General features: G+C 41.2%; 1 protein-coding gene across 7 annotated transcripts in view; it reads left to right on the forward strand.

Moving 5' to 3' along the window:
• The window catches only part of FGF13 (fibroblast growth factor 13), a 314,484-nt gene that overhangs the window by 70,141 nt on the left and 220,101 nt on the right, over positions 1-24,242 (forward strand). The window contains exon 1 of one of the 7 annotated variants that reach the window (XM_027645507.1): positions 4,340-4,430. The exons of 4 other annotated variants lie outside the window; for them this stretch is intronic. In XM_027645507.1, the coding sequence (XP_027501308.1) occupies positions 4,340-4,430 (91 nt within the window). Of the gene's footprint in view, positions 1-4,339; positions 4,431-24,242 lie in introns of those variants that run through there. 2 more of the 7 variants (XM_027645498.1, XM_027645501.1) reach the window with 2 other exon arrangements.

The raw sequence follows: 24,242 nt of genomic DNA on the forward strand, positions 1-24,242 counted from the left end.
GAATACAGGGCATTAGAAAGGGAGCCGAGACATGCTGAAATCCCTGTCCTTTGGATCTGGGCCTTAAAGAGCTCGTACTGTCTGGTATTTCAGCCAGACTCTTTCCAGAGGCTGCTGTGCAGTTTGTGTGGCTCTTCTGAGGAAAGCCAAGAGACAGAGCAGAGAGTCTGAAACTAAATCTGAGGAATGGATTCATCTGCATTTGTTTTTCTTTTTACTTGTGGGATCATAATACTATTGGCTTCCCCATCAGGGCGTCACAGGGGTGTCTTTTCCTGTCACCATGTTGTCACCACAAGAAACTTTGATTGCTTTGTCCAAATGTCTGATAATTTCAGCCGTGAGCAGTGAGAAAGTGCAGAGTATATTTTCTTCTCCAGAAAGCTAAACAGGAGTATCTTTGAAGCTGAAAGCTTCTAATCTGAGAGGAGTGTATTGAAATAGTGACAGTAACAGTGAAGACTTTGGAAGTACAGGTACTATTCTATTTCAGTGACAGCAGAAAACAAAGCACTTAGAGAAATCACTTGGCAGGAAAAATAGAAGTCAGAATTTTGAGGTATCTATTACTGCTTTTCCTGGCATTATGGGAATATAGTATAATGCAGCTTATGATTGAAAGGTCTGGAGAAAAGCCGACAAAAATAAAGAAGCTGATCTCAACAGTTATATTTCTATAGTACTGAATCATGAGAAAGTAACTTACTTCAGGGACTGAAGAAGAGCAGCATGTAAGCTGACCACGTCTTGGTCTGAGTCCACGGAATCAAAATTAGCAGCAAGTGCAGACCCATGTGAGAAGGGGGAAGGGAGCACAGCACTAACAGCCTTAACTGCTGCTTGGGCAGCTCAGGTGGGAGGCAGGGCATTTCTTTGTCTTTTTGTCAGAAATTTGGGTACCAGTTCTTTTGCGTGTCAGATAAGCCCCACCAAACTTCAGCAGCAGCTGCAGTTTAGGGTATGAACTTGAGTATCGGTTCAGGCAGATGTTTGGCAGCAATACACTGGGTCTTCTTGTGGTCAGTTGGTGCTATTGACTTGTGAGTCAGAACTTGTGTTTGTATTATAAGTGTTTAATGACACCAAAGAATGAGTAATTAAACTAAACGCTTTTGTTTTGTTCACTTCACCCTAGAAATCCCCGGACCTCCTGTCTGAAATTTGAGATTGCAGGATTCACTTTGAATGGATGCCTTCATTGCCCACTGGAAAATGACAGCCAAAATCTGAGGCATAACCCACCCCATCCTGGATGGTAATGCTTCAGGTTACAATAGGTACTCAGCTTTTGGCTGAGGTCCTGAACCATTCAAAATTCCCATTGACACCAGTGGGAGTTCTCTATGTCTGCCTGTGGCATTGCCTCTGATCAGTGGGTGGTTGTTAATATGTCCATGCTTAGAATATTTACAGTAACTACCTCCTGTTATGACTCATTATCTATGACTGATTTTGGTACCACAAACTAGAGTAACTCTTTATGAAGGATAAATTTATAAAAGAAATATCCTTCCCTCTAAATCCAAAGACAATGGCCCCTCATATATGACAGTAAAACATTAGCAATTAAAAAATGGAAGTGGCCTTGATATCAAGATGCCATCACATTTGGACCAATGCTTTGTAATGGCTTTCAGTGTTAGCTGAAGAAATCCACAGTAAGGCAGGATTTTCAGGGACAAGCTCCAAACTCGGGTTTGTGATAGTGTTTGTTCTCACATGGCTGCTACCTGTGCCAAAGAACTCGTGTTGCATGGAAGGTAGTAAAAGGCAGTCATCTTTTTTTGCTTCTAGAGGAAAACTTAATAATAGTTGCTTCTTGGCAGATGCCACATCTCATCTTCAGAGGAAAAACTCCCAGGCAGATAAAGCCTGGAGGATGAGTAGCCCCATGGAGCATTGCAGGAGACTGCAAAGGGGTGAACACTAGCATCCACAGCAGATGCCAGAAGCCTGACCCATGCACAATCTTATGCATCTCTGGTCTGTGGCCACCCACAATATGCTGGAGACTTGTCATCGAGAAATGTATTTGTTCCATTTACTGTGATTTCCTGCAAAGCACTGGTCTTACCCCAGTGCTTTGGGAATTTTGTGCTGCAGTGTAGCCTTGGGTCAAATGAATGTTAATTTTCTTCTTCTGTTCTTCATGTTATTGCTATGGTGTGTTGAGGAAAAGAGATGGATCCAGGGTATATGAAGCACTTCCTCAGGAGCAAAGACTTGGCAAATCCTGTTCTTAGTCTTCTCACTGCAAGCAGTGAATCTATGCTTTTATAAAATCCTCTCTGAATCTAGACGTGTGCTTAGTCCTGTGTAAAAACAAAACATCTGTGAATCTGGGAGGACAAACTTGGCATCATGGACAACCTACAGCTGAGCATTTTCAGACCACGATTTTTGTGTTTCTGTATATTGGAGAGGAACTTTCCTGTTGATTACTGGATGCTTTCACAGATTCAGTGATTTCAGATATATTTTGTGGGATTGAAGCTTTCTTAGGCACTTGGATCTCTCTTAGTTGAGCCTGTCTGTAGGGTCTCTGTACCCTGAACAGTGTTTTTCTTTCCTCAACTTTGTCTTTTGGCCTAAAAAATTTTCTGTTTTTCCCAAAACCTGTCTTGGCCAAACTTACATGAAAAGACATGTTTAAAAACAAAATGAAACAACTAAAGGAGTATGTTATTTACAATAATCCTTTTATTTTTGTGTGGTATCTTGGGTAAAGGATTTCCTTGAATTACCTGGTCTGTTTTCTTGCTCAATATTTGTATTGTTTTGCTGAGAGAAATGAAGGTGAAAATAATTTGAATTGCACCCTCGGGCAGGTAGCAATTCAGTTCTTTTCATGAAGAGAGTGTAAAGTGGGACTGTTCTCCACTTAATTAGTTTTGTGAGAGTGATGTATAAGGCAAGGTCAGTGCTAAAGGAAGAAAGGGCTGGCATGAATTGAATGCTGCTTACGTTGTTTGAATAATTAGAGCATCACTCTGAGCTCGGAGAGAGCAGAGGGACAGAAATGAAGCAGGAAGAAGAGATATGCCTGAAATAGCAGTTGAATTGTGATTGGTCTGGGTTGCATTACACGTACACTGTTCAAGATTAACTAAATCTGAACTGGTGGCGGTTCATTACCTTTGATACTGTGGTTGTGGTTGTAAGTGAAATGAAGATGTATTTATAGAGATCACTCTGTTCTGTGGCCCAGGTAATCTCTAGATGCTTTTCATCTGAGGTTGACATAATTGATATAAGGCCCTGCTTGTTGCTTTAAGAATAAATTGTTTAACAGGTGCTCGATATTTTTGATACCTGTCCTTTTAGTTACCACCCAATTTAGGATGAATTCCTTTTGAGTTAGCGGGATCAGGTCAGAGATACGCATCATATAATTCTCATCTGACCGGAGTGGTCCACAGGCATTTGCTGGCTTTTGTAAAGTGACAACTTCATCTCTGTTCATCACTCCTGGATGCCAGCACAGGGGTTCCAGACAGTGCTGTACTTCTCTGGTGGACTTCCATCTGCCTGTTTGTGTAAGCTGTAACAACTGAGAGGTGGGATTTCATCAGCAGTAGTAGCATTACCCATCTGATTGTTCTGCTAATCTTCTCCCTCCTCCATCCCTTTAAACACACTTTGCCAAGAGGGAAAGTGCTGATGTGGTGGGTTGACCTTGGTCACCCAGCACTCTCTTGCTCACACTCCTCAACTGGACAGGGGGAAAAAATGAGACAGAAAAGCTCATGAATTGAGGTGATAAAGATGGGGAGATCACTTACTAATTACCATCATGGGCAAAACAACATTGATTTGGGAAAAACTGATGACTAAAATAGAGTTGGACGGTGAGAAATAAAGACAAAAACTTGAATATCTTTTCCACTCCTCCTGCTTTTCCCTAGTAAAGATGACTCTTTACTTCTCTGTTCCAAACTCCTGCTCCTCTGCCCGAGCACTGTGGGGAATGGGGGTGGTGGTTGGTCTGTGGGAGCTCTTCTCTGTCACTCCTTCCCCCTCACACTCTTCTCCTGCCCCAGTGTGGGCCCTTCCCATGGCCTGTAGTCCTTGGGATAGACCTGCTCCAGCACAGGCTCTCCATGGGCTGTAGTTCCCTAAGGCATATTTACCTGCTCTGCTCTAGTGTCCTCCACCTGTTCCCCCTGTAGGGAGACCACAGGCCCCAGTATTTTTCCTTGTTTCCAACACGTTTTCCCAGAGGCGCCACCGTTGTCGCTGCCAGGTTCGGTGAGGCTTTTGTGGAACCTTCCAGAACCATTTGGAACGTGCTGGAACTCTTGAGGCAGCCCCTGTTCGCACCTCACAGAGGCCCCTGACGATGACACCTGGGCACCAACACACAACTCAGCTGCACAGGGATGTGGTGACAGCCAGGGCTTGTGGCTCAGCCTCAGCATCTGGTGACGAAGGTAATGGGCTAATTGCCCTTCTCATTAGAATGGGCCAAGGGAAAGGAATTAGAAAGTTCCCTCTTCCTCCACTGTGTGTCAGTGGTTTCCCCAGGGACTGCAGCTCCTTGAACAGAGGAGGGGGTGATGGCCATCAGCTCTACAATCCCAGCAGGTTCACACAGGTTTTATTCATTTAGTTGAATATAGAAGTTTAGGGGTTCTGAACCACTTTCTCCTGCCCCCCACAGCCTGTTTATTCAAATCCAGTGGTAATGAGCACTCATCTGGTTTTGTTTGACTTTTCTGTTCATTTTGGGTGTGGGATCCCAGAATGGTTCAGGTTGGAAGGGAGCACTGGAGCTCATGTAGTCCAGCCTTCCTGCTCAAGCAGAGTGCCCTGAGCACATTACTCAGGACTGTGTTCAAATGCTTTTTGAGTATCTCCAGAGAAGAGGAATCAGGAATCCTCAGAGATTTTCCTCTTCTGTTGTAGATGAGTTTTTCCTCAAATTTTAGAAATTTCTGATTTTCCCTAAATGAAGGAAAAAAGTCCAGGACATTCTTTTTTCTTGCATAAAATAAGAAAGATACAATGTAAAGGAAGTATGAAAGAACCAGAAAGGAAAGCTCATAGGAGAGGGGCAGGGAAGAGAGCCAATAGAAGGGAGTGATGTAGAATGAGCTCCAGGTAATCCACAGCACCTCATCAGTTCACACCCAGTGCTGCACACTTTTAACCTGCCCAGCAGACACATGGAGAGAGAGATTTCTTCTGATTTTGGGTTTTCAGGCATTTTTTCAGGAGTTATCAAGGAGATGGTAGGTACCTTTATTTTTTTTCCCCCCTCCCTTGCATCTCTGAGTAGTTCACTGGTACTGGCCACAATGTTCAAGTATCTTAGGGTGGATTTACTTCCATACATTTTCAATGTGCTGTCAAATTGCTTACACAGAAACATTTTTGCTTTGGATTTTACATCTGCTGTGAAGTTCTATGCAGCTATCTTTTATGTTCAGTGGACATAGGAATTTCTTATGTTTTTCTTATTTCTCAGTTTGCCCACATTGTGCTACAGTGCTCCTCAAAAATGATAAATTTTTTAATTGTAATTATGCACAGTGCTTTGAACTTCTGTCACTTACACTTTGTTCCTGTGAGTGCTGCAAGAGAATAAAAAACTGTGATGGTCTCAATTGACACTGCAAACCATTGTCACTTCTTGTGGGGTGCAGAGCTGGAACACCTGAACCGTGAAAGTCTTTCCTAGTGAAATAAAGATGTGGTGGTATTTTTGGGAGTTGTAATATTGGTGGGAATCACAGGCCTATGCATTTCCTGGGGGAACCATGATTTGTAATTGTTTGAGACCTTCAGGTGGTGCAGGTACTCTTTCCTACCCCATGCTGCAGATGTTGAAGTAGTATTTGTTCTTACTGTAAAGAGGAGAAAGGTCTCTGCAGCCATACTGATGTACAATCAGTGCAGGTTTGTCATGTGCTCTGCTTTACTTTTTCTTCTCATCTTGCATACCAGAGCTTGCCAAAAATAGCTAACTGTTTTCAAGTGATTGGATGAGGAGAACTGGAATGACTTTCATTTGCTGCTCTTCTCCTCTTCCCCCTCTGCCCCACGTTTGCTTTCTGAGGAAAGGATGTTATTTTTTTTATTTATTTTGGTAGAAGTCAATAAAAGGTGGTAAAAGTGAAATAAGTCAAAAGGGATCAAAGAGTAAGTCTGTTCTTGGTGACATAATGGGAAGGCTACAGCAGCAGGAAGTTGGCAGTCTGACTCCAGCAAGTTCCAGGAGCTGAGAAAAGATTTCTGGGATGAAGTGTGGCCTGTTTCAGATCCACTCCAGTGTCAGGATATTTCCTGGCCAGGGAGGGTGATAAAGGAATGTGTCTGTTTTAATGTTGGAGTTTGGCAGGTACCTAGCCTGTTAAGCATATAGGCCTGTGTTACTTGGCCACTGGGAAGCAGCATCTTTGATTTCTTTAGCTGGAAGAGAGGTTTGGGTGTTTATTTTGGGGTTGGGTTTTATGCTGCTTGGGTTTGTTTTTTTTTTATTTTCAGAATATCAGTGGAAAAAACAGTTTTCAAGTTCTGTTTGTATAATTGTATCTTTGGGAGGAATTTCTATCATGTGATTTCTGGGGTGCTGTGAATAACAAACATATAAACAATAGTCTTTTCATATAGGGTGCCCAGTTGGTAGACAGAAGGAGGGAAAACTTTGTAGGTAGTAATGCAGTAACTCATATACAAGGAGAGAACAGCATGGAAGATAGGAGGAGGGTAAATTTGTACTTCCTCCTAGTAGTTCATTTAAAAGCAGTTGATGTTCTTGCTAAGGATGCCTAATTTAAGTGGCAGCAATTAATGAATGTAGAGGAGAGCAGGATTGTGCAAAGCTGTGAAAATTGTCAATTATTTTCATGGCAACTTTCAATGTTTAAACATTTGAATTTGTTCCCCCACTGGACATATGCAAAACTTCTTTGAAGTTACTAAGGAAAAATAAGCACACTGGAACTATTTTAAGGAAAAAGACCTGTCAAGTCTTCCATCTGTGTCCTTGTTCCACCCTTGGTCTGAAAAGGCCTCCTGTCAAAAGTGGGATGTTTTTGCAAGACTTTTGAGTATGATCAGAAAAATTACTCAGGCGCTTCTGAACAATGTTAGGAGTAGATTTTGAAAGATATAACAGTAAAGAAAAAAACCCCAAAAACCAAACCCACAATTTCAAGTCAATGGCATGGAGGATGGTAGGAAGCTCTGTAGCAAGGTAGGGAGGGTTTGTATATGTGCCTTTTAGACTGGAAGTGTCTGGTTTTATTTCACTGCACATTTGATAGTGAAGGATGAACTTCCAATTGCTTTGTGATTTGAGGAATGAATAAGAGATGCCAGGATGAGAATGGAAGGGGGAGAAAGTATGATGGAGTGACAGGAGAAAGCAAATTCCGTGAAACTTTGAACAGTAGAAAATTAGCTTTGAAAAGGCTCTGGAGAGCACAAGGAAGCTGAAAAATGTAATGTAAGAGGAGATATTATGGGCGTAATTTATCACTGTTTCCGAGAGTGTAATAATAGCCTGGCTGTGTATTTTCTCACTGTGGAGTGTGGATTTTTGAAGAGCAAAGAAGAGATGGAAATAGTAAGGCAGGAAGTGATCAGTGGGAGTTTTGGGGGAAACCGGGGTCCAAGGGAGAGGTGAAGTTAGCAGTGATATAGAGATGATGGAGATAGTGAGGCACAGGGAGGAAAAGGAGCTCGTGGATTTGCTGCATCTCCAGGGCTTTCCATATGGGGACCAAAGATATGTGTTTGTCATCACTGTTGACAAGAGCTGGCAAAATCATTAGCATTTGAGACACTGAAACTGTTGCAAATACTGAGCATGTAAAGAGAAATACCTTTGCAGACCAGGTTAACTGGTTGAGTTCATTGCCTAAGGATGTTTTCTGCCAGTTGGGTGTTTTCAGATTGTCTGAAAAGCACACAAATTGCAAAGTGGCAGGAGAGGCTGAAAATCTAATCAAGAGAGGCAGAACTGGGCTTACAAGTGAAAAATAAATAGTTAAATATCTGCATTGGAAATAGAGGAGGGGAGACCCAACTCTATTTGATGTGCAATGGTCTAGTCAGTCAGCATTTAAGGATCTAAAAATACTGGTCTGATTTTTCACCTCTTCAGTTTACTAAACTGGGAGTATATTTGTGATGCTTATTAAAATCTATATATATTTGTTCAAACACACAAAAATGAAACTTTTTGTTTATATGAAGTCTTCAAATTGTGCTCTGCCTATGCTTAAGTTTCCTGGTTTTCATTTACCATAGGAAAAAAATCTATCCTGGACTTGCATCAGGTTGAAACAAGTGCTGTCCTTTAATAACTAGTCCTGTGAAAGCCCACATGTGGCACCAGTGTCAATGAGCCTTGTGACCCCCAAAAGTGAAGTCTAGAATGACTAAATCTACTAATTATCTGGGATTTAAAGGCAAAATCTTTCTTTCACTGGTAAAGCAGCTTAAAAAAAATTTAGGCACTTGAGTTTTCTAATGGTGTGAAGAGGGTTAACTTCTATGTTAGTACTGAAAGCAAAAAATCCCCAACAGCCCTGTCTTGGGAACTCTTAGCAGTAATATCAGGCTGTAGTGTGAAAGCACACAGGTTTGACAGACTAAAACACTGCAAAAAGACTTGACAATCTGTCCTGCAAGGTGCCAAGCATTTTTTCCTTTACCAAAAAACTGTTAGCACTCTGGTTTGGGCCTCCTATCAGTGAATGTCATATATTCTTGTCATGTTCCCACTATCACAAATTCTTACGTTAAATGTATTTCAGAAGGAGCAATTGAGTGTGGATGAGGAAGTCTGAGTGAGTGACAAAAGGCTTATAAAAGAAATCAAGAAAACACAGCACACTTTCATCCCTCTCATTCAAACGTGTGTGAATGAGTTGTTTGTCAAGGCAGTACCTCTGTCACTAAGAAAAGATAATGCATCACTCTTCTTTCATAAAGTTGTGAATATCATTGCTGTTAATTCATCAGCAAATTCTTACACTCAGCGGAAAACACCCAATTCTTTTATATGTCTTGTCTTAAAGCGCTTTGGCCTTCTCAGTCAAACTGTTTTTATCACTGCTTTAAACATTTTAAACTATCGCTGTGCATGGGACGTGTGTTTGAATAAGTACAGGTAAGAGACTTCGATAGCTCATCTGTGTTTATTTGGGTGACACCTTATAAGGGACAGAACCTGAACCAGTACTGTCTTGTCAGGTTAGATTGAAACATGATTTGTGCTGCTCAGTATCAGCCTTGCTGAATAATATCCTCAGTGGGAGCATGACATGCTTTGCGTTTCATAGTGCTGACCGCTGTTGTGATGAATATTTTAAATGTTTGATGTCCTTTTCGTTTTTTTCTTCAGAAAAAGCGTTGGGCTTTTTTTTGTGTTGAATCAAAGTTTTGTTTTAAAATAAGCCTGACAATTGCTAGAATAAACTGTAACTTTTGTATTAAGGCTCGAATTTACAGGATGAGATTTTGTGTGTAGAATGAATTGCTGTGATAGTTCCAGCAAGTTTAATAGAGACCAAAGAAGTATGTAAGAGAAACAAATTCGGTTCTTGAAATCTGATCTTGCAACAGCAGAAAACCGTGTTGGTGAATAAAAAGGGAGCAGAATCCTGTGTTCAGTTTGCCTCCCCAAAGATCACCTGGAAGATGCTGCAATTGAAACATTGTGAGATGAAGTTTTACCATGTGCTGTGCTGGATGGCCTTGGAGACAGCTGCCATTTCTCAATTCCACTGTATTATAGTAGTTTGTGCTTCAAAATTTGGATTTGAGAATTATGCTATATAATTCAGTCTCCTGCATTATCCTCATCTTTATTATTATCCTTTCTTACTTATGTTTTACCTTTATTCACAAGCATAAGGATTATTGACTGAAAGGTCTTGATGATTAATATCTTGATAAATATGGTGTGAATAGTCTTTAAAAGGTGGTGGTATCAATTTTTGACTCCATCTGTCTAATACCACCAATAGTACGGAAATGTTAGTTTTGTGTGTGTTTTCTATTCGGTATTCAGATCTGCAATGTGCTAGAGAATGTCTCTGTGTTTTACCATGTAGAGAGAATGGCTGATGCTTTATAAATTCAAGCTAATACTACTGTGATTAGTTTAAGTTTATTGCGAGATAAACAAGATCTTTCTGTGGAGCATGACTGTATTTGTAGGCTTAATACCCTGGCTGCACTGATATGAAAAATCAGTGGCTTGGCTGATGATTAGGCCCAGCTAACACGGTGTCTCAGAGCACTGGGTGGTTTGAAGCTTACAATTGAACTGGGGGATGAAACCAGATCTGCCTTTGGTTTCGAACTTTAAAATCTCGTAGCAATGAAGCAGGCTCAGCTTTATATTCCTAGTCTGCTCAGCTTTATATTCCAAGATGTAATTTATTCCTTGCTCAATGACTTGAGTAAATCAATTAAAATTCTGTGTGTGTGTGTAAAAAGGCTTTGACGTAAGCTAATGGATCAGGACAGGCAGGCATGTGAGAAAGGTGTGGGGCAGATCTTAAAGCAGAAGGCCAAAACTTCATGAGCTTTCTTTTGATATGGTGTGGTGGTAGCTAAATTCCCATCTTCTGTAGTAAGAGGCTTTTATCTGAGTACTGTGGTGTTAAACACTCATCTTTGCATGTATGCAGGTTAGGTTTTTTCCAGCCTGTCCTACAGAAAACAGGTTATGTCTTGTTCCTTTCACCTTCATCTGGAAAAGAGATTAAGGAAGGGTATGTGTGAAGGCAGTCTCAAAACGCAAAGGCTCTCAGTAGTCCATGTCTTTCACTAGGCTAATATGGTTCACTAATTATTTCCTACACCTTGGCTACCTTTGAAAACTGGTCGTTTTTCAGTTTCTCTGCCTCTGTGGGATGCCGTATGCAGCTTGAAATGACAAACATGTAAATCCTTCCTGTGCTCCTGTAAGGAGCATAAATCATGAAGACCTACTTTAGATCTGCCTAAAGCACGGGAGAGTTTGACAAACAGGGAATGAGCACCTTGCCAGGCTTTCCTGCAAAGAAAAGGTCCTTCTTTATCCCCAGAATGGGCAATTGGTGTCTTGACACATGGCTCACACAGGGTGTCTGCTGCCGGGCAGGGGAAGGGCTGCTTGTGCTGCCCAAGCAAGCACATGTGCGTGAGAAGTGGCAGGAAAATCAGCATCTGTTAAGGACCCAGCCTTCCAGTTCATCACTCCACGATATTTTTAGAGTTGTAATAGTTCATTGCCCTTGCTTTTCCTCCCCAGGAAAATGATATCTTTGCTCAAGCCGCATGTGAACTATTGGGAATTGACGAGTTGTTTGTGATCCTGAATCCAAAGTGAGGGCAGGTTTCGCTTGCTGCAAGCTCTTCCCTTTCAGGCCCAGAGGAAGAGCTGATGAAAAGCAGTGTTGCCAAATCTTATTTTTAGCTTCTGTCCTATAGTGGTGGTTTTGTTGCTGTTGTTTGATAATTTTGTTTGTTTGTTTGTTTGTTTAATTTGGACTGCTTCTGTCAGGGGTCACATTCTGTCAGAACAGTATTGTACTGTGTTTTTTTTCCTCTTGGTATTACTTGGTGGCCCAGCCTGGACAGGTAAGTGCCCTGTGGCTGATGTATCCATGCTGTTAATGTGACTGACATGTTGCTGTTGTTGCAAGGTGCCTTGTAAAATAAGCACATTGCCTTGGGCAAAATTAATTTCTTGGTATTGATGTAGTTATTGCATTGTCTCCTCCAGCCCCTTGCAGATGTTGCTGTTGTCACATTAACTACATCTTATTGTCCTGGACAGAGCCAGCTGAGGTGATTCTGTAATGTAGATGATATATAGATACTTAGAGTGTCCTTAGTAGACTCATCCCATGGCTTGATGTGCCAGTTACCAATCTGGTGGAATATTTCTGTTTGGTTTAGTGTTAATAATCCCAGCCTTCCTGCTCTGCTTGGGTCGTGAGAGGACTTGCTGTCCATGAAACATCCACAGTGGTCTGTTAAAGGTGCTTTTGCCACATGCTCACTGAAAACATTTTTTCTGACAACATTTGGTTTAAACTGCTATGAAAAATTTTCTTTATTGACTAAGTGTCTATGAACCTTTATTTTTTGGCTTCCTTTTAAGTTTTCTCTCATCCTCCTGGTTTTATTCTTGCCCTGAACAAGGCTTGCTTTCAGATAGTCGTGGGAAGTTGATGGAAATCCTGTGCCCATGGTGTGGACCAAGGTCTCTTGTCTTTGCTTCTGTTACTGTTAATGCCTTCCTCCATCTCTTCCAGCCCCTTCCCTCGTCATACTGACAACTGAATTGGAAACCAGCTGCAACTCTGCTCTAGCAGCATTTTTCCTGAGGTCCTAACAATTGACTAAAACTGACTCAGATCATGATTTTAATTGGTTTGATTTTTGCCACTGGGTTTAGAACAAATGAGTTATTTTAGTTCTTTTTCATCCTTGGTCAATTTTATTAATCTGTCCGTGGTTTTAAAAGCCTCAAAGACTTTGATCACAGAGAGGTAAATGTTTCAGAGTGAAGCTCCCCCTGCAATGCTGATGCACCGGTGGCATTTGGTTTCTACCAGGAAACAACATTGCCTTTTGGACATGCAGAAAATTGCCAATTTGAGGGAACATGACACCTATGGATTACTGTAAGAGGTAGTTTTTCATGTAAGAGTGGAGGCATTTAAATACCATTTTTTACTTTGGTTCTAGTTGTACTACCTGCGATATTTTTCTCCTTGGACTGCTGGTCCTGCTTTTAGAACCAATGCAGGATTATTCAGTGCCCATAACCACAGAGATGAGTGATGACACGTGTTTGTGCTGTTTTGCTGTGGGATGAGAGTAGTCGGTTTGCTTTAATTTTTAATGCTTGGATTCTTTGGCAAACACCAGAGGTGTTGAAACTACTCACTCATGCAAAAAATAAATTATGCATGCGCAGAGGTTTGGTGCCTGAAGGCATTTTCATGGGGTGTACCTCCAGGCATGCAGCCTAAAGAGCCTGCACTCCTTCTGCATACACATTTATGCTGTGAAAGGACAGATAACCCTCTCTAAGGGTCCATACAGGCTTTCTTTTCTTCAGTCTGTTACCACTTCCTACCACCCCAGCTGCAGTTTACTGCTCTCTTGGTTGGGCTGATGTAACAAATTATGGATAACTTGAACACCAGTGAGAATTGTTTGAACATCTTAAATAGAACTTTTTGGATTAAAAATATGCAAGCAGCTTTGTCTTTCTGTCCATAAGCTCCTGTTGGGTGCAAACTTTGGCTCCCCTAAAGGTAGGGCTTGAATGTCCTTACAGTTCTGGGCTGGATTTGTTGAACAGAGGTGGTTTAAGCTTGTAAGAAATTTGATCAACAGCAAAGTAAATTCAGGCACTGGTTAATTTGAAGTTTATGTCCTCCTTTCCATGAGACATATTTGTTCTATTACATTATCTTCTAATTGTATTTCTGACCAATTTCCTGCAGAGACCTATAACTGTGTGTTCTTGATATGAAAGCTGCATAATTCTCTCGAAGAAATAGTCAGTGATGTATTGAGCTCAGCTTCTGCTGTCTGTTTGCCTCCATGGCAAAACTTGCATTTTAGTAGGTAGAGCAGAACTTTTCTTTATATTCTCTCCTTTATGAAGTAGATGCTTACTGGGAGGCAAATAGGTGAATTGGTTGTGATTATTTTTCCCTGCCCTGAGTTATTTAAAACCATACTTTCTCAAGAAATTTTTGTGCTAAATAAAAAAGACTAAATGGAAATAGCTATGGGCCATGCAATTCTTTATTAGAAGGCTCTTCTGAATAACAAAACCATGTCTCTTCTGAAAATACATCACTTCAAAACACAAATCCTGCTGGCTAGTGCTGGACTTTGGATTTAGAGGTGGGGGAGTTTGTGCTTTCCTGGCCCGTAGAGCATCTTCTCTCACAGTCTCATCAGGAGGAGCTGCTTATGGAGGGAGTACAAGTCCTTTCCAGAAGTGGTGATAAGGCCAAAGAAGGCTCTTGACTTTTTGTGATATTAATAGGCTGAAATGGAAGATGGGAGGCCTTGACAGGGCTGGTGAGCTGGCATAAAATTCAACCTTTAAATTATGGTTTGACACCATAAAACACTGATAGCACTGAGGCTCCTGAGGCATAACAAGTAGGACCCACTCCTCCAGTAAAATTGTATTTCTTTTTCGTACGTCAATATTTATACATTTTCCCCTGCCACACTTCAGGCAGCAGTGACCTGGCTTTAGGGTACTGGGTATTTGTAGCAGATGGGGTTGAGAATAAAACTGGAGGATGCACGTGTTGTTCAGGGCAGTTCACAAATCTGTCGCTGTGGTGCATGAAATCTTGTGTTGGGGTTCCACTGAGGGTATTGGGTATGTTGGGTGGTGTTACTCACCTTCTTAATCACCAGGGATTTGGTAACTGTCGGAGGATGATGTGTGACAGTGAATGGTCCTCTGTGGCCATAGGTTTGAGCTGGCCCTGCCATCCTCCATCTAAGGTGGTGTGGTCAGTATGTCTGGCCAAGGGCTCCACCGCTCTAATCTACTGTGGTTCATCCTTAATCCAAGTTAATGGGCTTCTTCAAGGATTTACTGGCTAAATGGGCAGTAGTATACAGGGGGTATGGTGAGATGATTTATAAGTCCTCTCTGATCTGAACCAGTAATAATAAAAAATCCCTATGAAACTGTACATAACCTATCAGAAATGACATTTTAAACAGTACTTATCCAAAGCCCAAAAGATTATGGCACATTGAATTCTCTGCCTGAGCAAAACAGGTATGTTGTAAATAAAACCATTTTGATCAGATTTATCTTTTAACCTTTTTATCTTCATAAAGGTAAAGAGCTGGCCATTGTAGTTGACTGTCATCTAACTTTTAAGTTCCTAGCTTTTAAATTGTTACCAAAATGTAATACTCTGTACTTCTGAAGGTTTCACTGCTTTTAGTTTTTGGGTTTTGTTGGTTTCTTTTTTATTAAATTGGCGATACACGTTTCTATAGTCATGGTACTCTATAAGTCATTACATGCATATGTTAAATGAACAAATATTCTGTGCTCTGGTTTGGAGCAAAAGAAATGGTGGAGTGTATTCCTGCACTTGCAGAGCCACTGGATACTGACAGTTGTCTTTAAAACAGTTAAGTCCTTTTTCAGTGTAATTCATGTATTGCGTGAAAGCTTTCCTTAATTGAATAGTAGCTATTTAATAATTAATATTTAATATTTCAGGGCTTTCTTCTTTGCTTCATGTGTACAGGCTCCACCGCAGTGCTTTCACACTGAAAGCAGATCCCCAAAAGGCTAGATTTTCCAGGCTGCTTAGCTAAGTAAATTCTTCTCATTAATAATAAGGTCTGCACAACCTGGTGCTTCTCATTTCAGTGGAAAAACTTGTCAATGACCACATGCATTCTCAGACTTTCTTTATTCCTTTATGCAAGGAAATCTATCTGTGTAACACTCGAACTGTTCACTTTTTGTTCTGTTTTTACATAGCAGTATTGCTATTAAGTAGATACTGGTAAAACTTCTCCAGAGATCAGGATTAGCTGAACAAAATGTGTGGCTTGAGCACTGAGTAGGCAGGCAATCTTGAAACCAAAACGTCAGAGGAGAACAGTACATTTGTCAGCTGACATTCAGACAGGCGATACAGACTCAGTATTATACAGTTACTGCTCATCATTGACTTTTTTTTTTTTGTCTTTGTCTCCTGAAAACCCTTCTAGGCATCTTTCAAAATAGCATCCTCTCTACCCCTGAATATGTTTAGAAAAGCTTAGCTGCTGAAGAATCTTAGCATGAAATCTTAGTGCTTTTCATTGAAGGGGAGAGATTAGTTTAGCATACCTTACAAGGGACTTATTTTCTTTTCTAGTACTATCACATATTCATTATGTCCTTTTCTTGGAAACCAGTCTCCCTATGAAGTTTCTATGATGGTTCTGGTTTTTTTTTTTTTCCCTTGGGCTTTAGTAATCTAGTGCATTTTACTTGTCCAAGTTTCTAATTTTCTGTCCATGGTAAATATGCTCAGACAAAATCCACAAGTCCTCAGTAGTGCTGTGATGGAGTTGCTCTGTAAATACACTGTGTTTACCTGGTTATTGAATATTTCCTGCATGCATGTAGTGCTTTGGACTATTAAACAGTTGCAAGGAAAACGGGGGGAGGAGAGTGTCTGGAGATGAACTAGTCCTCAGCAAATGCCTATGAGTTCTTAAATGATAACGGTAAAACAGAAAATTGAGAAATACCAAAGACTCTGGAGGAGTATTAACTGTTGTATTTGACAGAAGACCCCCTCCTACATACACAGGTTTCACCTTTTTTTCCTATGTAACTTTATTCTGACTACCAAGCCAATATTTCTGTGGGTTTTGTTGCTTTATACCACTGAATTTGGGTTTTGAGGAATGATCGTACTGGGAAAGGTCTGCAAATGTACGGAACGTCCCCAGACCATGGGATGCTGAAGTACCTTCTGTTAGAAGGAAGAGGAAGCATCTGCAAGGCACACCAGGATGTTCTGCATTTGTGAGTCCAGCTGTGGATGGGCTGGCACATCTGCATGGCAAAACACAGCTCTGTGCAGTCACTGCCTCAGGGCCTGGAGGCTGAGTGTCTGTCACCTCACTGCTGTGTGGCTTGGCTTAGCCCTTCCTCCAACTTAAATACACAGCTCTGATTCTGAGAGGAGAGGAGCTGGCACTTGCCTGCAGCATTCTGCAGTGTGATGTGTGGTGCAGTGCAGATGTACCCCTAAAGGTGCCAGGAAAACAAAGCGACACAGGTACTGCTGATCTTATTACAGCAGAGAGATGCAGTTTAAAATTTCTATTCAAGCAAACCCTCCTACATCTAAATACCAAGGTTTTCAGCAGTGCATCAAACCTGCTGCTCAACGGGGTCTCTGGGTGTCTGTGACACCACTTGATAAGGGCACCAGTGGGTTTCTTGTCTTGTATATCCTGTGTTGTCTCCGGTCCTTCTAAGAGTCTAGAAAATGTAATAAAAAGAAACTTTTGGGCAAGTAGCTCTTAGAGACCAGGATAGGCACCTGGCACAAGAAAGGAGAGGGAAGTGGTGCCCTGAGGAGGAATATCTCCAGCCAGTCACTGCTTCATGGGTCCCATAGCAGCAGTGCTCTGAAGTTGATTTGGAGCTGGCTTTGCGGCCAGGCTGCTTGCACTGGGCATCGGTGCCAGCTTACCGCTGGATTTGCACACCCCAGCTGATCCCAGGGTGTTCCTCTGGAATTTCTCAGGGATTTTCACACCGTCTGCCTTCAGACCTCCCTTTGAGAGGCTGTCATGGTTATGAGTGTTCCTCGTAGTCAGGAGAGCTCTAGAGGTGGTGCATGCTGACCAAATCCAGGCTCTTTCAATGGACCTACCAGAGAGCCTTGGCTTCTGGAACCACAGTGTGGTTTCATCTGGAAATGCCCATGCCTTTGATGTCCATGTGCTTTTGTGATCTATTATTTTCTCAGATCACTCCCTGCAGACTCTTTTCCTCGTATACCTATCTCCTTGCTCCACAGTTGAGAACCTTTCAATCTCTCCCCCTCAATGCCCTTCTTTCCTCCACAGGTGCTAACCATCCTCTCCCTAAAGCTGTCTAACTGAATAGCATAATTAGGTTAATTAAGAGCAGTTGTCTCTAACCTGTATTTAGCCTGGAGTTTGCTTCTACTTTTGTCAGATCTGGTGAAGGGATTATGTGCCAATGACTTGTCCAATTTTTCCTAATAAAATAGCCAAATAAATGACATATTTCTTTCTGTCCTCAAACCACCATGGCTATAACAGTGCTGCACCTGGAGGCACTAAATTTTTTGCCTGACTGTGCGCAACAGGCCCACAACTGATGCAATTCAGTGCCTTTTACTTAATTTCTTACAATTATGCTGGTTAATTGGGACTTTTGAGAGAGCCTTTAGTTGTTAGAGATATGCAGGTGCCTCGCTATTTGTCCGTAGTCCTGCATTATAACAATTCAAATCATCAGCCTGTAATGTCTGCATGTTAATTACTCCTTTTGTGAGATGAGATTGGCAAATGAATCTTCATCAAGCAACTGATGAGTACATCTGTGACTTTGTAATTTAAAACTAAGGTTAATAAGGCCAAGTCCTGGTGGGAATCAACTGGTGGTCTTTGTTGTAAAGGTAATGAGTCTGGCTTTCCAGTTTGCATGCCTTCTTTTAGAGACTGGCTAAATTAGTAACCAATAGCAGATGTGAAGTGTATTATCCACTGTGTAGATGTTAATTACACCTGCATAGAATAAACAAATCGCACTTATTTAGAAATACAGGTGTGTACCTTCTGAAAATGTTAAGAACACTCATTCTCCTTCTGGTGGTGATGCCGTGTGGTTGTTAAATATGTGTTCCAAGAGGGGCTGGTGTTTCAGAGTACCCTCTGTAACTGCCATGCTGTCTTTGGGCTGTCATCAGACAAATTTTCTGTTCTCTGCTGTTCTGTTACCGCTTGTGGTTCGCTTGAGCAGGCTTATTTGGCATCTGAGCCTTGTGTTAATCTGTGCACAGATGTGACTGTGGCCAGTGGCTGTAAGGCAATTGTCAGAGCCTGGGAAAACTGCAGTCAAATGTGCTCTTGTTTTGTTTTTCCTTCATGGAGGTATTAAAATGGTGCCTTCTTCATAGTGGATCCTTCATAATGTTAGTGATTTATATTCTATAGTGAAAACAAAGCCCCAGATGAAATCCTGGGTGGGTCTGTGTGGTCTATGTAAGTTGTCTCACTTCAGGAGAACTGACCTGTTCCATGGAGCAGTAGCCCTCAAAGTTTGCCTCATTCTTTCTTGTTCTGCTCAGAAGTTGAGCTAAACCTTGCTGCTGAGACCTGCACCCAGAGTGTGTTTCTGGCAGGAGGAGGTACTTGCTCTTAGGAAGAAAGCAGTATGTTTCGTTGTGGGGTTTGCATTTCATGTCTTGATTTAAAAACAACCTTGCGTTTCTTACGCTCTACTTATGGATGTTGAAGATCTCAAAGAAAGTATGGAAGTGATGTTCAGATGGTATTTTCTCTGCATCAGAGAGTAGAAGATCAGCTAGAGCCATCTCTATGCCTGAGCTGACTCTGTTTGTCACCTGTGTGTGGCACTAACTTTTAAATCTGAGAATTTTAACTACCTGTCTTGCTGGAATAAAATTTTTGCTAGGTTTTTTAGTGCAGGAAAAAATATTTTACTGTAATTTATTGCTTCCATGTTAATATAAGTTATGGATACTCATTAACTTTGGAATAAATACTAAATTTTGCTCTTGTAATTACAAGGTAGTATTAGTATATAATTTAAATCAGCTTTAATATAGAATGTTAAGAAAAATGAGCAGAATTTTAAATGTAAATGACACACATTTAAATGGGAGCTCTTTACTATATAATTATTAGTCTGTATGCCCTGCATGTCTAGATTATATGTGAATGCTCTTTGTGCATTAAGTACAGAGAACTAATCAGATGTAGAAGATGTCTTTGAGGCAATAAAAAAAAAAATCAATTAATTACATTAATATATTCATGTTCAAAACCTGGTGAAGACTCTCAAAAATATTTACCAGAGAGAAGATGACTTGCAAAGAGACGGAGAGGAAGGTGGAAGGAAAACCAGTTGGGATGGTAGTGTAGTAGCTAGTAATATATAATCAAAGTAATTAATACCAGAAAAGTATTTGTGTAAAAAGATATGAGGATACTTGTAAATCTGTTACACAGAACTAGTGCTATTACTTGAGTTATCTTCTTGCTGCTCTTCAATCCAGCAGTTTGCTGGAGGTTCTGTCTTATATTTGAATGGGCACAGTTTTGGGAATGGTTTCATTTGGGCAGTTGGCTCTGATTCACAGGTTCCCAATCTGATGTGCATCCCTGTGGTGTGGTACCTGCACAAGCAGGTTCTACTGGACAGCACAGGCTGTGTGCAGAGTGGCACAGGTGTAGCTGCCTTGGCTCTTTACCCCAGCCTAGTCTGGAGCCTTTCTGACGAGCATGGCTGGGATCAGCTGAGGTATTAAATTCATCCTCACATCACCACTGCAGTAGTCCAGCTGCAGAGGTGAAAGCTCATGGTGGTAGGATGAACTGAGAGTGGTGCCCAGCATGGCTAGTGCTGTCACATAGGGATGAAGAACCACCAGGGCATGAGAAACAGTGGAGTGGGTACCTGAAGAACTCGCTGCCCCTCTGCACTCCCCTTCTATTGAGCAAAATCTGATTTGACACCATCTTTACAGCGTAAATAAAATATCTGAAGAAAACAGTGTTTAGCCACAAAATGGGTCTTAACCTCTTTGGTTTTTAAATGATTTGAAATTGAAAGGGAGAAAGTTCTTTTGGCTGGGTCCGTATTTTTAAAAAACTGGTCATATGCTTCAGTGAGTGACCAGGTGACTTTGTTACTCTAACATCATTATGTAAAAGTAATGCAGCTTGTATATACAGACATCTGTTTTACTTTGCATTGAGATCTGTGTAAGCTTAATAATTCAGATAATGTTCATATATACCCATGGATTATTAGATTCTGGTACTTAGCATAATTATAAAGCTTAGCAGGCAGTTCTTCTGAAGCTGTTTTGACAAAGCTGTAGATAGAGGACTTTAAGATGAGGTGCTGAAACACATGCATTAAAAGGAAAAATAGTTTTGATATGATCAGTACTTTGTTGCAAAGCATTCAAGCACAGGATGCTGTGCACACCTGACTCTGCAATGGTAGTGTCTTTGAAATTGGTGGATATGGACATAAAAAGTACATCCAGAAAGTTTGGCACAATAAAAGAACAAGCAGGGACAAATCTATTGGCAAATGTTTACCAGTGGAAATGCTTGAGCAATAGCTTTTGTTAGGAAAACTCTGCCTTTCTTAACACTTGGTCCAAAACACAGGAGTCTGTGGTTGGTGATGGATATCTGCAGTCATTTTCCAAAGTGGAAAAATATCTGAAGTTAAATTATTTGGATTTATCCAAACAATAACAAGTACAAGAAAATAATGCAAATATAGCTAAGTAAGTCTGCCTTCTTAGTTGAGTTTGTCTCCCTTGTTAGCTTGCACTGCTGAACATTCACCATAGCAGTAATTCTTAGCAAATGCAAGGTGAAGTATAAGTCCTTAGGCTTTTAGTTTTGTAGTTATAACAAATTATACTCAACCTCTACATTTGTGGAAAATATGACATCCTCGTTTGGTTTCTTAGGGACAGTACAGTGTGTGATTACATGGTCTGTCAAATGTTCTCATCCATGTAAAGCTGGAACTGAGCAAAGTCAGTGAGACTTGAAAAGATTGAGTTTCTGCAATTTTAAGGAAAATGTTGTTGTGTAAAGGAAAAGTACCCAAACCAGCACCTTCAGTGAGAGAGGGGGATTGCACCTCATCTCTTACGTTCAGAGAGCTGGTGAGATGCCTGATGCAATTGCATCCCCAAGTCAGCACCACTTGTGTCCAGCCAAACAGGCCAGAAACTGGGGAAAAGTGGGAATATACTTCAGGGTAGACAGTGCATGGGCTCTACAGACAGTGGTGATGGAGATGTGTTGGGGGAAAAAGTGACCAGTCAAGAAAAATACAGCTGTCATTTCTACTGTGTGTAGAGTTATTTGTTTGGTAGCTGTGCTATTAAGCATTGTTAATCTAGATAAATGCTCTAATCCCATCTAAGTCCATTGCAAAGCTCCTATGCAGACTTCACTGAGGGTAGAGCTCTTTTCATCACTAGTTCAGAATTTTTTTTCTTGGAGCATGTGCATGCGAGAAGGGAATGGGGAATTAAAGCAGAGCATGTTTTGAGTTGGAAAGCAAATGTACAAACACTTATGTATAAGAGGGAGAAACAATCTTATCTTTGCTATTGAGGAACAGGAATATTTATCCACTTCCTTTGCCTGTATCTCAGCTGAGGAATAAAACTGGATTTTGGCTGTTGCTCAGGTTCTTCGGGAGCTGGATATTGAATGCAGCTTTGTTCTGACCCAGTGTGGCCATTACTTTGAAAGGAGAGCACCTTTGTGTTGAATGTGCCAGGTCTTGTGTCTGTGTTTTATGAGCACTGGCATAAGGCCCCCAAAAGCACAAGGGGTGGATAGTGACTTAGGAGTTTTAGCTTTTTGTGCTAAAAGGAGTTTCTAGAAGTCTTTTGCTTTAAAAAATAAACATCTAACCCTTCTGTAACTGGAGAGAGGCTGCACATATCATCACATTTGCTGGAGTTGGGTCTATCTCTGTACTGATACAGACAGACAGTCCAGCGGAGACATAGAAAATATTTCTAAGGGCAAAGTATTCTCCTGTGCACTTCACCATCCTTCCCTTTCTTTACCTTAAAGTATACCTGCTGAAAACTATATGCTCTGTGTCTCATCAGCAAGTTACTCAATTTTGTGTCTGTTGAGGATCAAAGCATTTTGCATCTTCCTTCTGTTATGGCTGTGGGTGTAGCCAGTTCATCAAATAGATGGTGAAATGAAGAGTTTCCCAGTGCCTCTTCCATGCTTGGCAGAGGTTCAGGGATAAAATGTCTTCAGTATCTGGAAGGAGTAAAACAGAATATTGAATTTTGGTTGTTGGTAGTGATTCTTATATTGAACACTGTTGGGTTGTCTCCCTGATGGAAATGAATGGCTTTGAGGCTTGACCTTTGACTGGCTGAGGTTATATTGGTGCAGCAGAGATTTCAGACACACAGCTGGACATCTTGTACTGTAACAGTGGAGCTGGCTATGCAGGGTGAATGCTTCTTCCTAGATACTGAGCACTCCCTGCTCCAAATTAAGTTAAGGATTGGACTCGAAAAGATTATATGTGCACAGAGCAAGAAGCAGCCCTGTTAATTGACTGATTCGCTTTGTTTAATTTTTGATTTAGTGAGAATGTTGAAGTGATGACTCAGTGAGCCATGCTAAGATGTAATCTGGAAATATCATATATATGATGAGTAGTCCCTTCTAATATAGGCTGATCCGAATAATAGATTTATTTCATAATTGATTTCCTCTGCAGGAAGAGCTACTTGTGTCCAAAGTATTTCAATTAAAAAGGAAAAGATGAGACAAAAAAAAAAAAGCCTGCAGCCGTGGGCTGATGAGCTAAACAAGTGGTGTCATTTGCTTTTCAGAAGGGCTGTGGCAATTATAGGACAAGTGCAGCTGAGCAGTGTGGACTATTTTATAGGAGAGATTGTGCCTCAGCGAGAAGTGCTGGTATGACTTAAAGATACCAGTGTTAATTTACTGGATCGATTCTATCTCAAGGAGCACCTGGGGCACAGCAGTGCAGCTTTTGCACTTTAGAATAGTTTCCACTTATTAGACTTTCCAAATTTCTGGGAGGTTTTTCACAAGCTTGGAACCTGACTTGAAGAGAATTTATATTAAAAAAACCCCAAAAAAACCTACAAAAAACCCTCGAGCCAAACACCAAACAAATGATCCCCCAAACACCACCCCCACTCCCAACCCCTCCAAACCCCAAAAAATCCACCCGATACCAAATACTTGCAGCTGAATTAGCTGCTTGCATTTAAACACCTCATCTATGAGCCTGTAGGATTCACATAAACACTCTCAGGCAGTACAAAACCTACAAAACCTGCCACTCCTGCACAGACTTAATATACCATCATGTGCACGTTGTTTTTTCTGCTCTGGCTTTGCTGGCTGAACCTGCAGCGCTCTGTGTTACAAGTGGGATGTATGGTGCTAAATCTGTTCTGTGCAAGGAGGACATGCTGGTGCTGTTAGAACTAGAGTGTTGCCTCACTCTTCATTTCCACGACTGTAGGATTTACACATGGTATAAAATAGGCAATTTTATTCATGTTTGATCTAGGTCTGTGTGTGCATGCACAATTGGAATAATGGTGATGAGGGAAAAGTACAGGAATCTTCTGATTATGGAGTGATTTAGGGTAACTGTGGAGAGTGAAGCCGGTGGGAGAAGCTGTGGAGCTGGAAGGGAAGACACTGCTGACAGAGGAACAATTTCCCTTCATGCTGTGAGAGACTGCAAGCAGCTGCGGGGTCACTTACAAGTGCAAAGTGAAAATATGTGTTGGGAGTGCTCCGGTGCTGTGGCCCCCAAAGACAGGAGTGATTCATGAGCAAATGAAAGCCAGTGAATCAGACACTTTGCATGCCACAGTGCTGTGGGTGTTAGAAGGACATGAAAATCAATGAATGGGACATAGAAATGATTCAGAAAAACA

Source organism: Corapipo altera, unplaced genomic scaffold (genome assembly GCF_003945725.1).
Source record: "Corapipo altera isolate COAL_440 unplaced genomic scaffold, ASM394572v1 65, whole genome shotgun sequence".
In the NCBI taxonomy this organism is placed as follows: Eukaryota; Metazoa; Chordata; class Aves; order Passeriformes; family Pipridae; genus Corapipo; species Corapipo altera.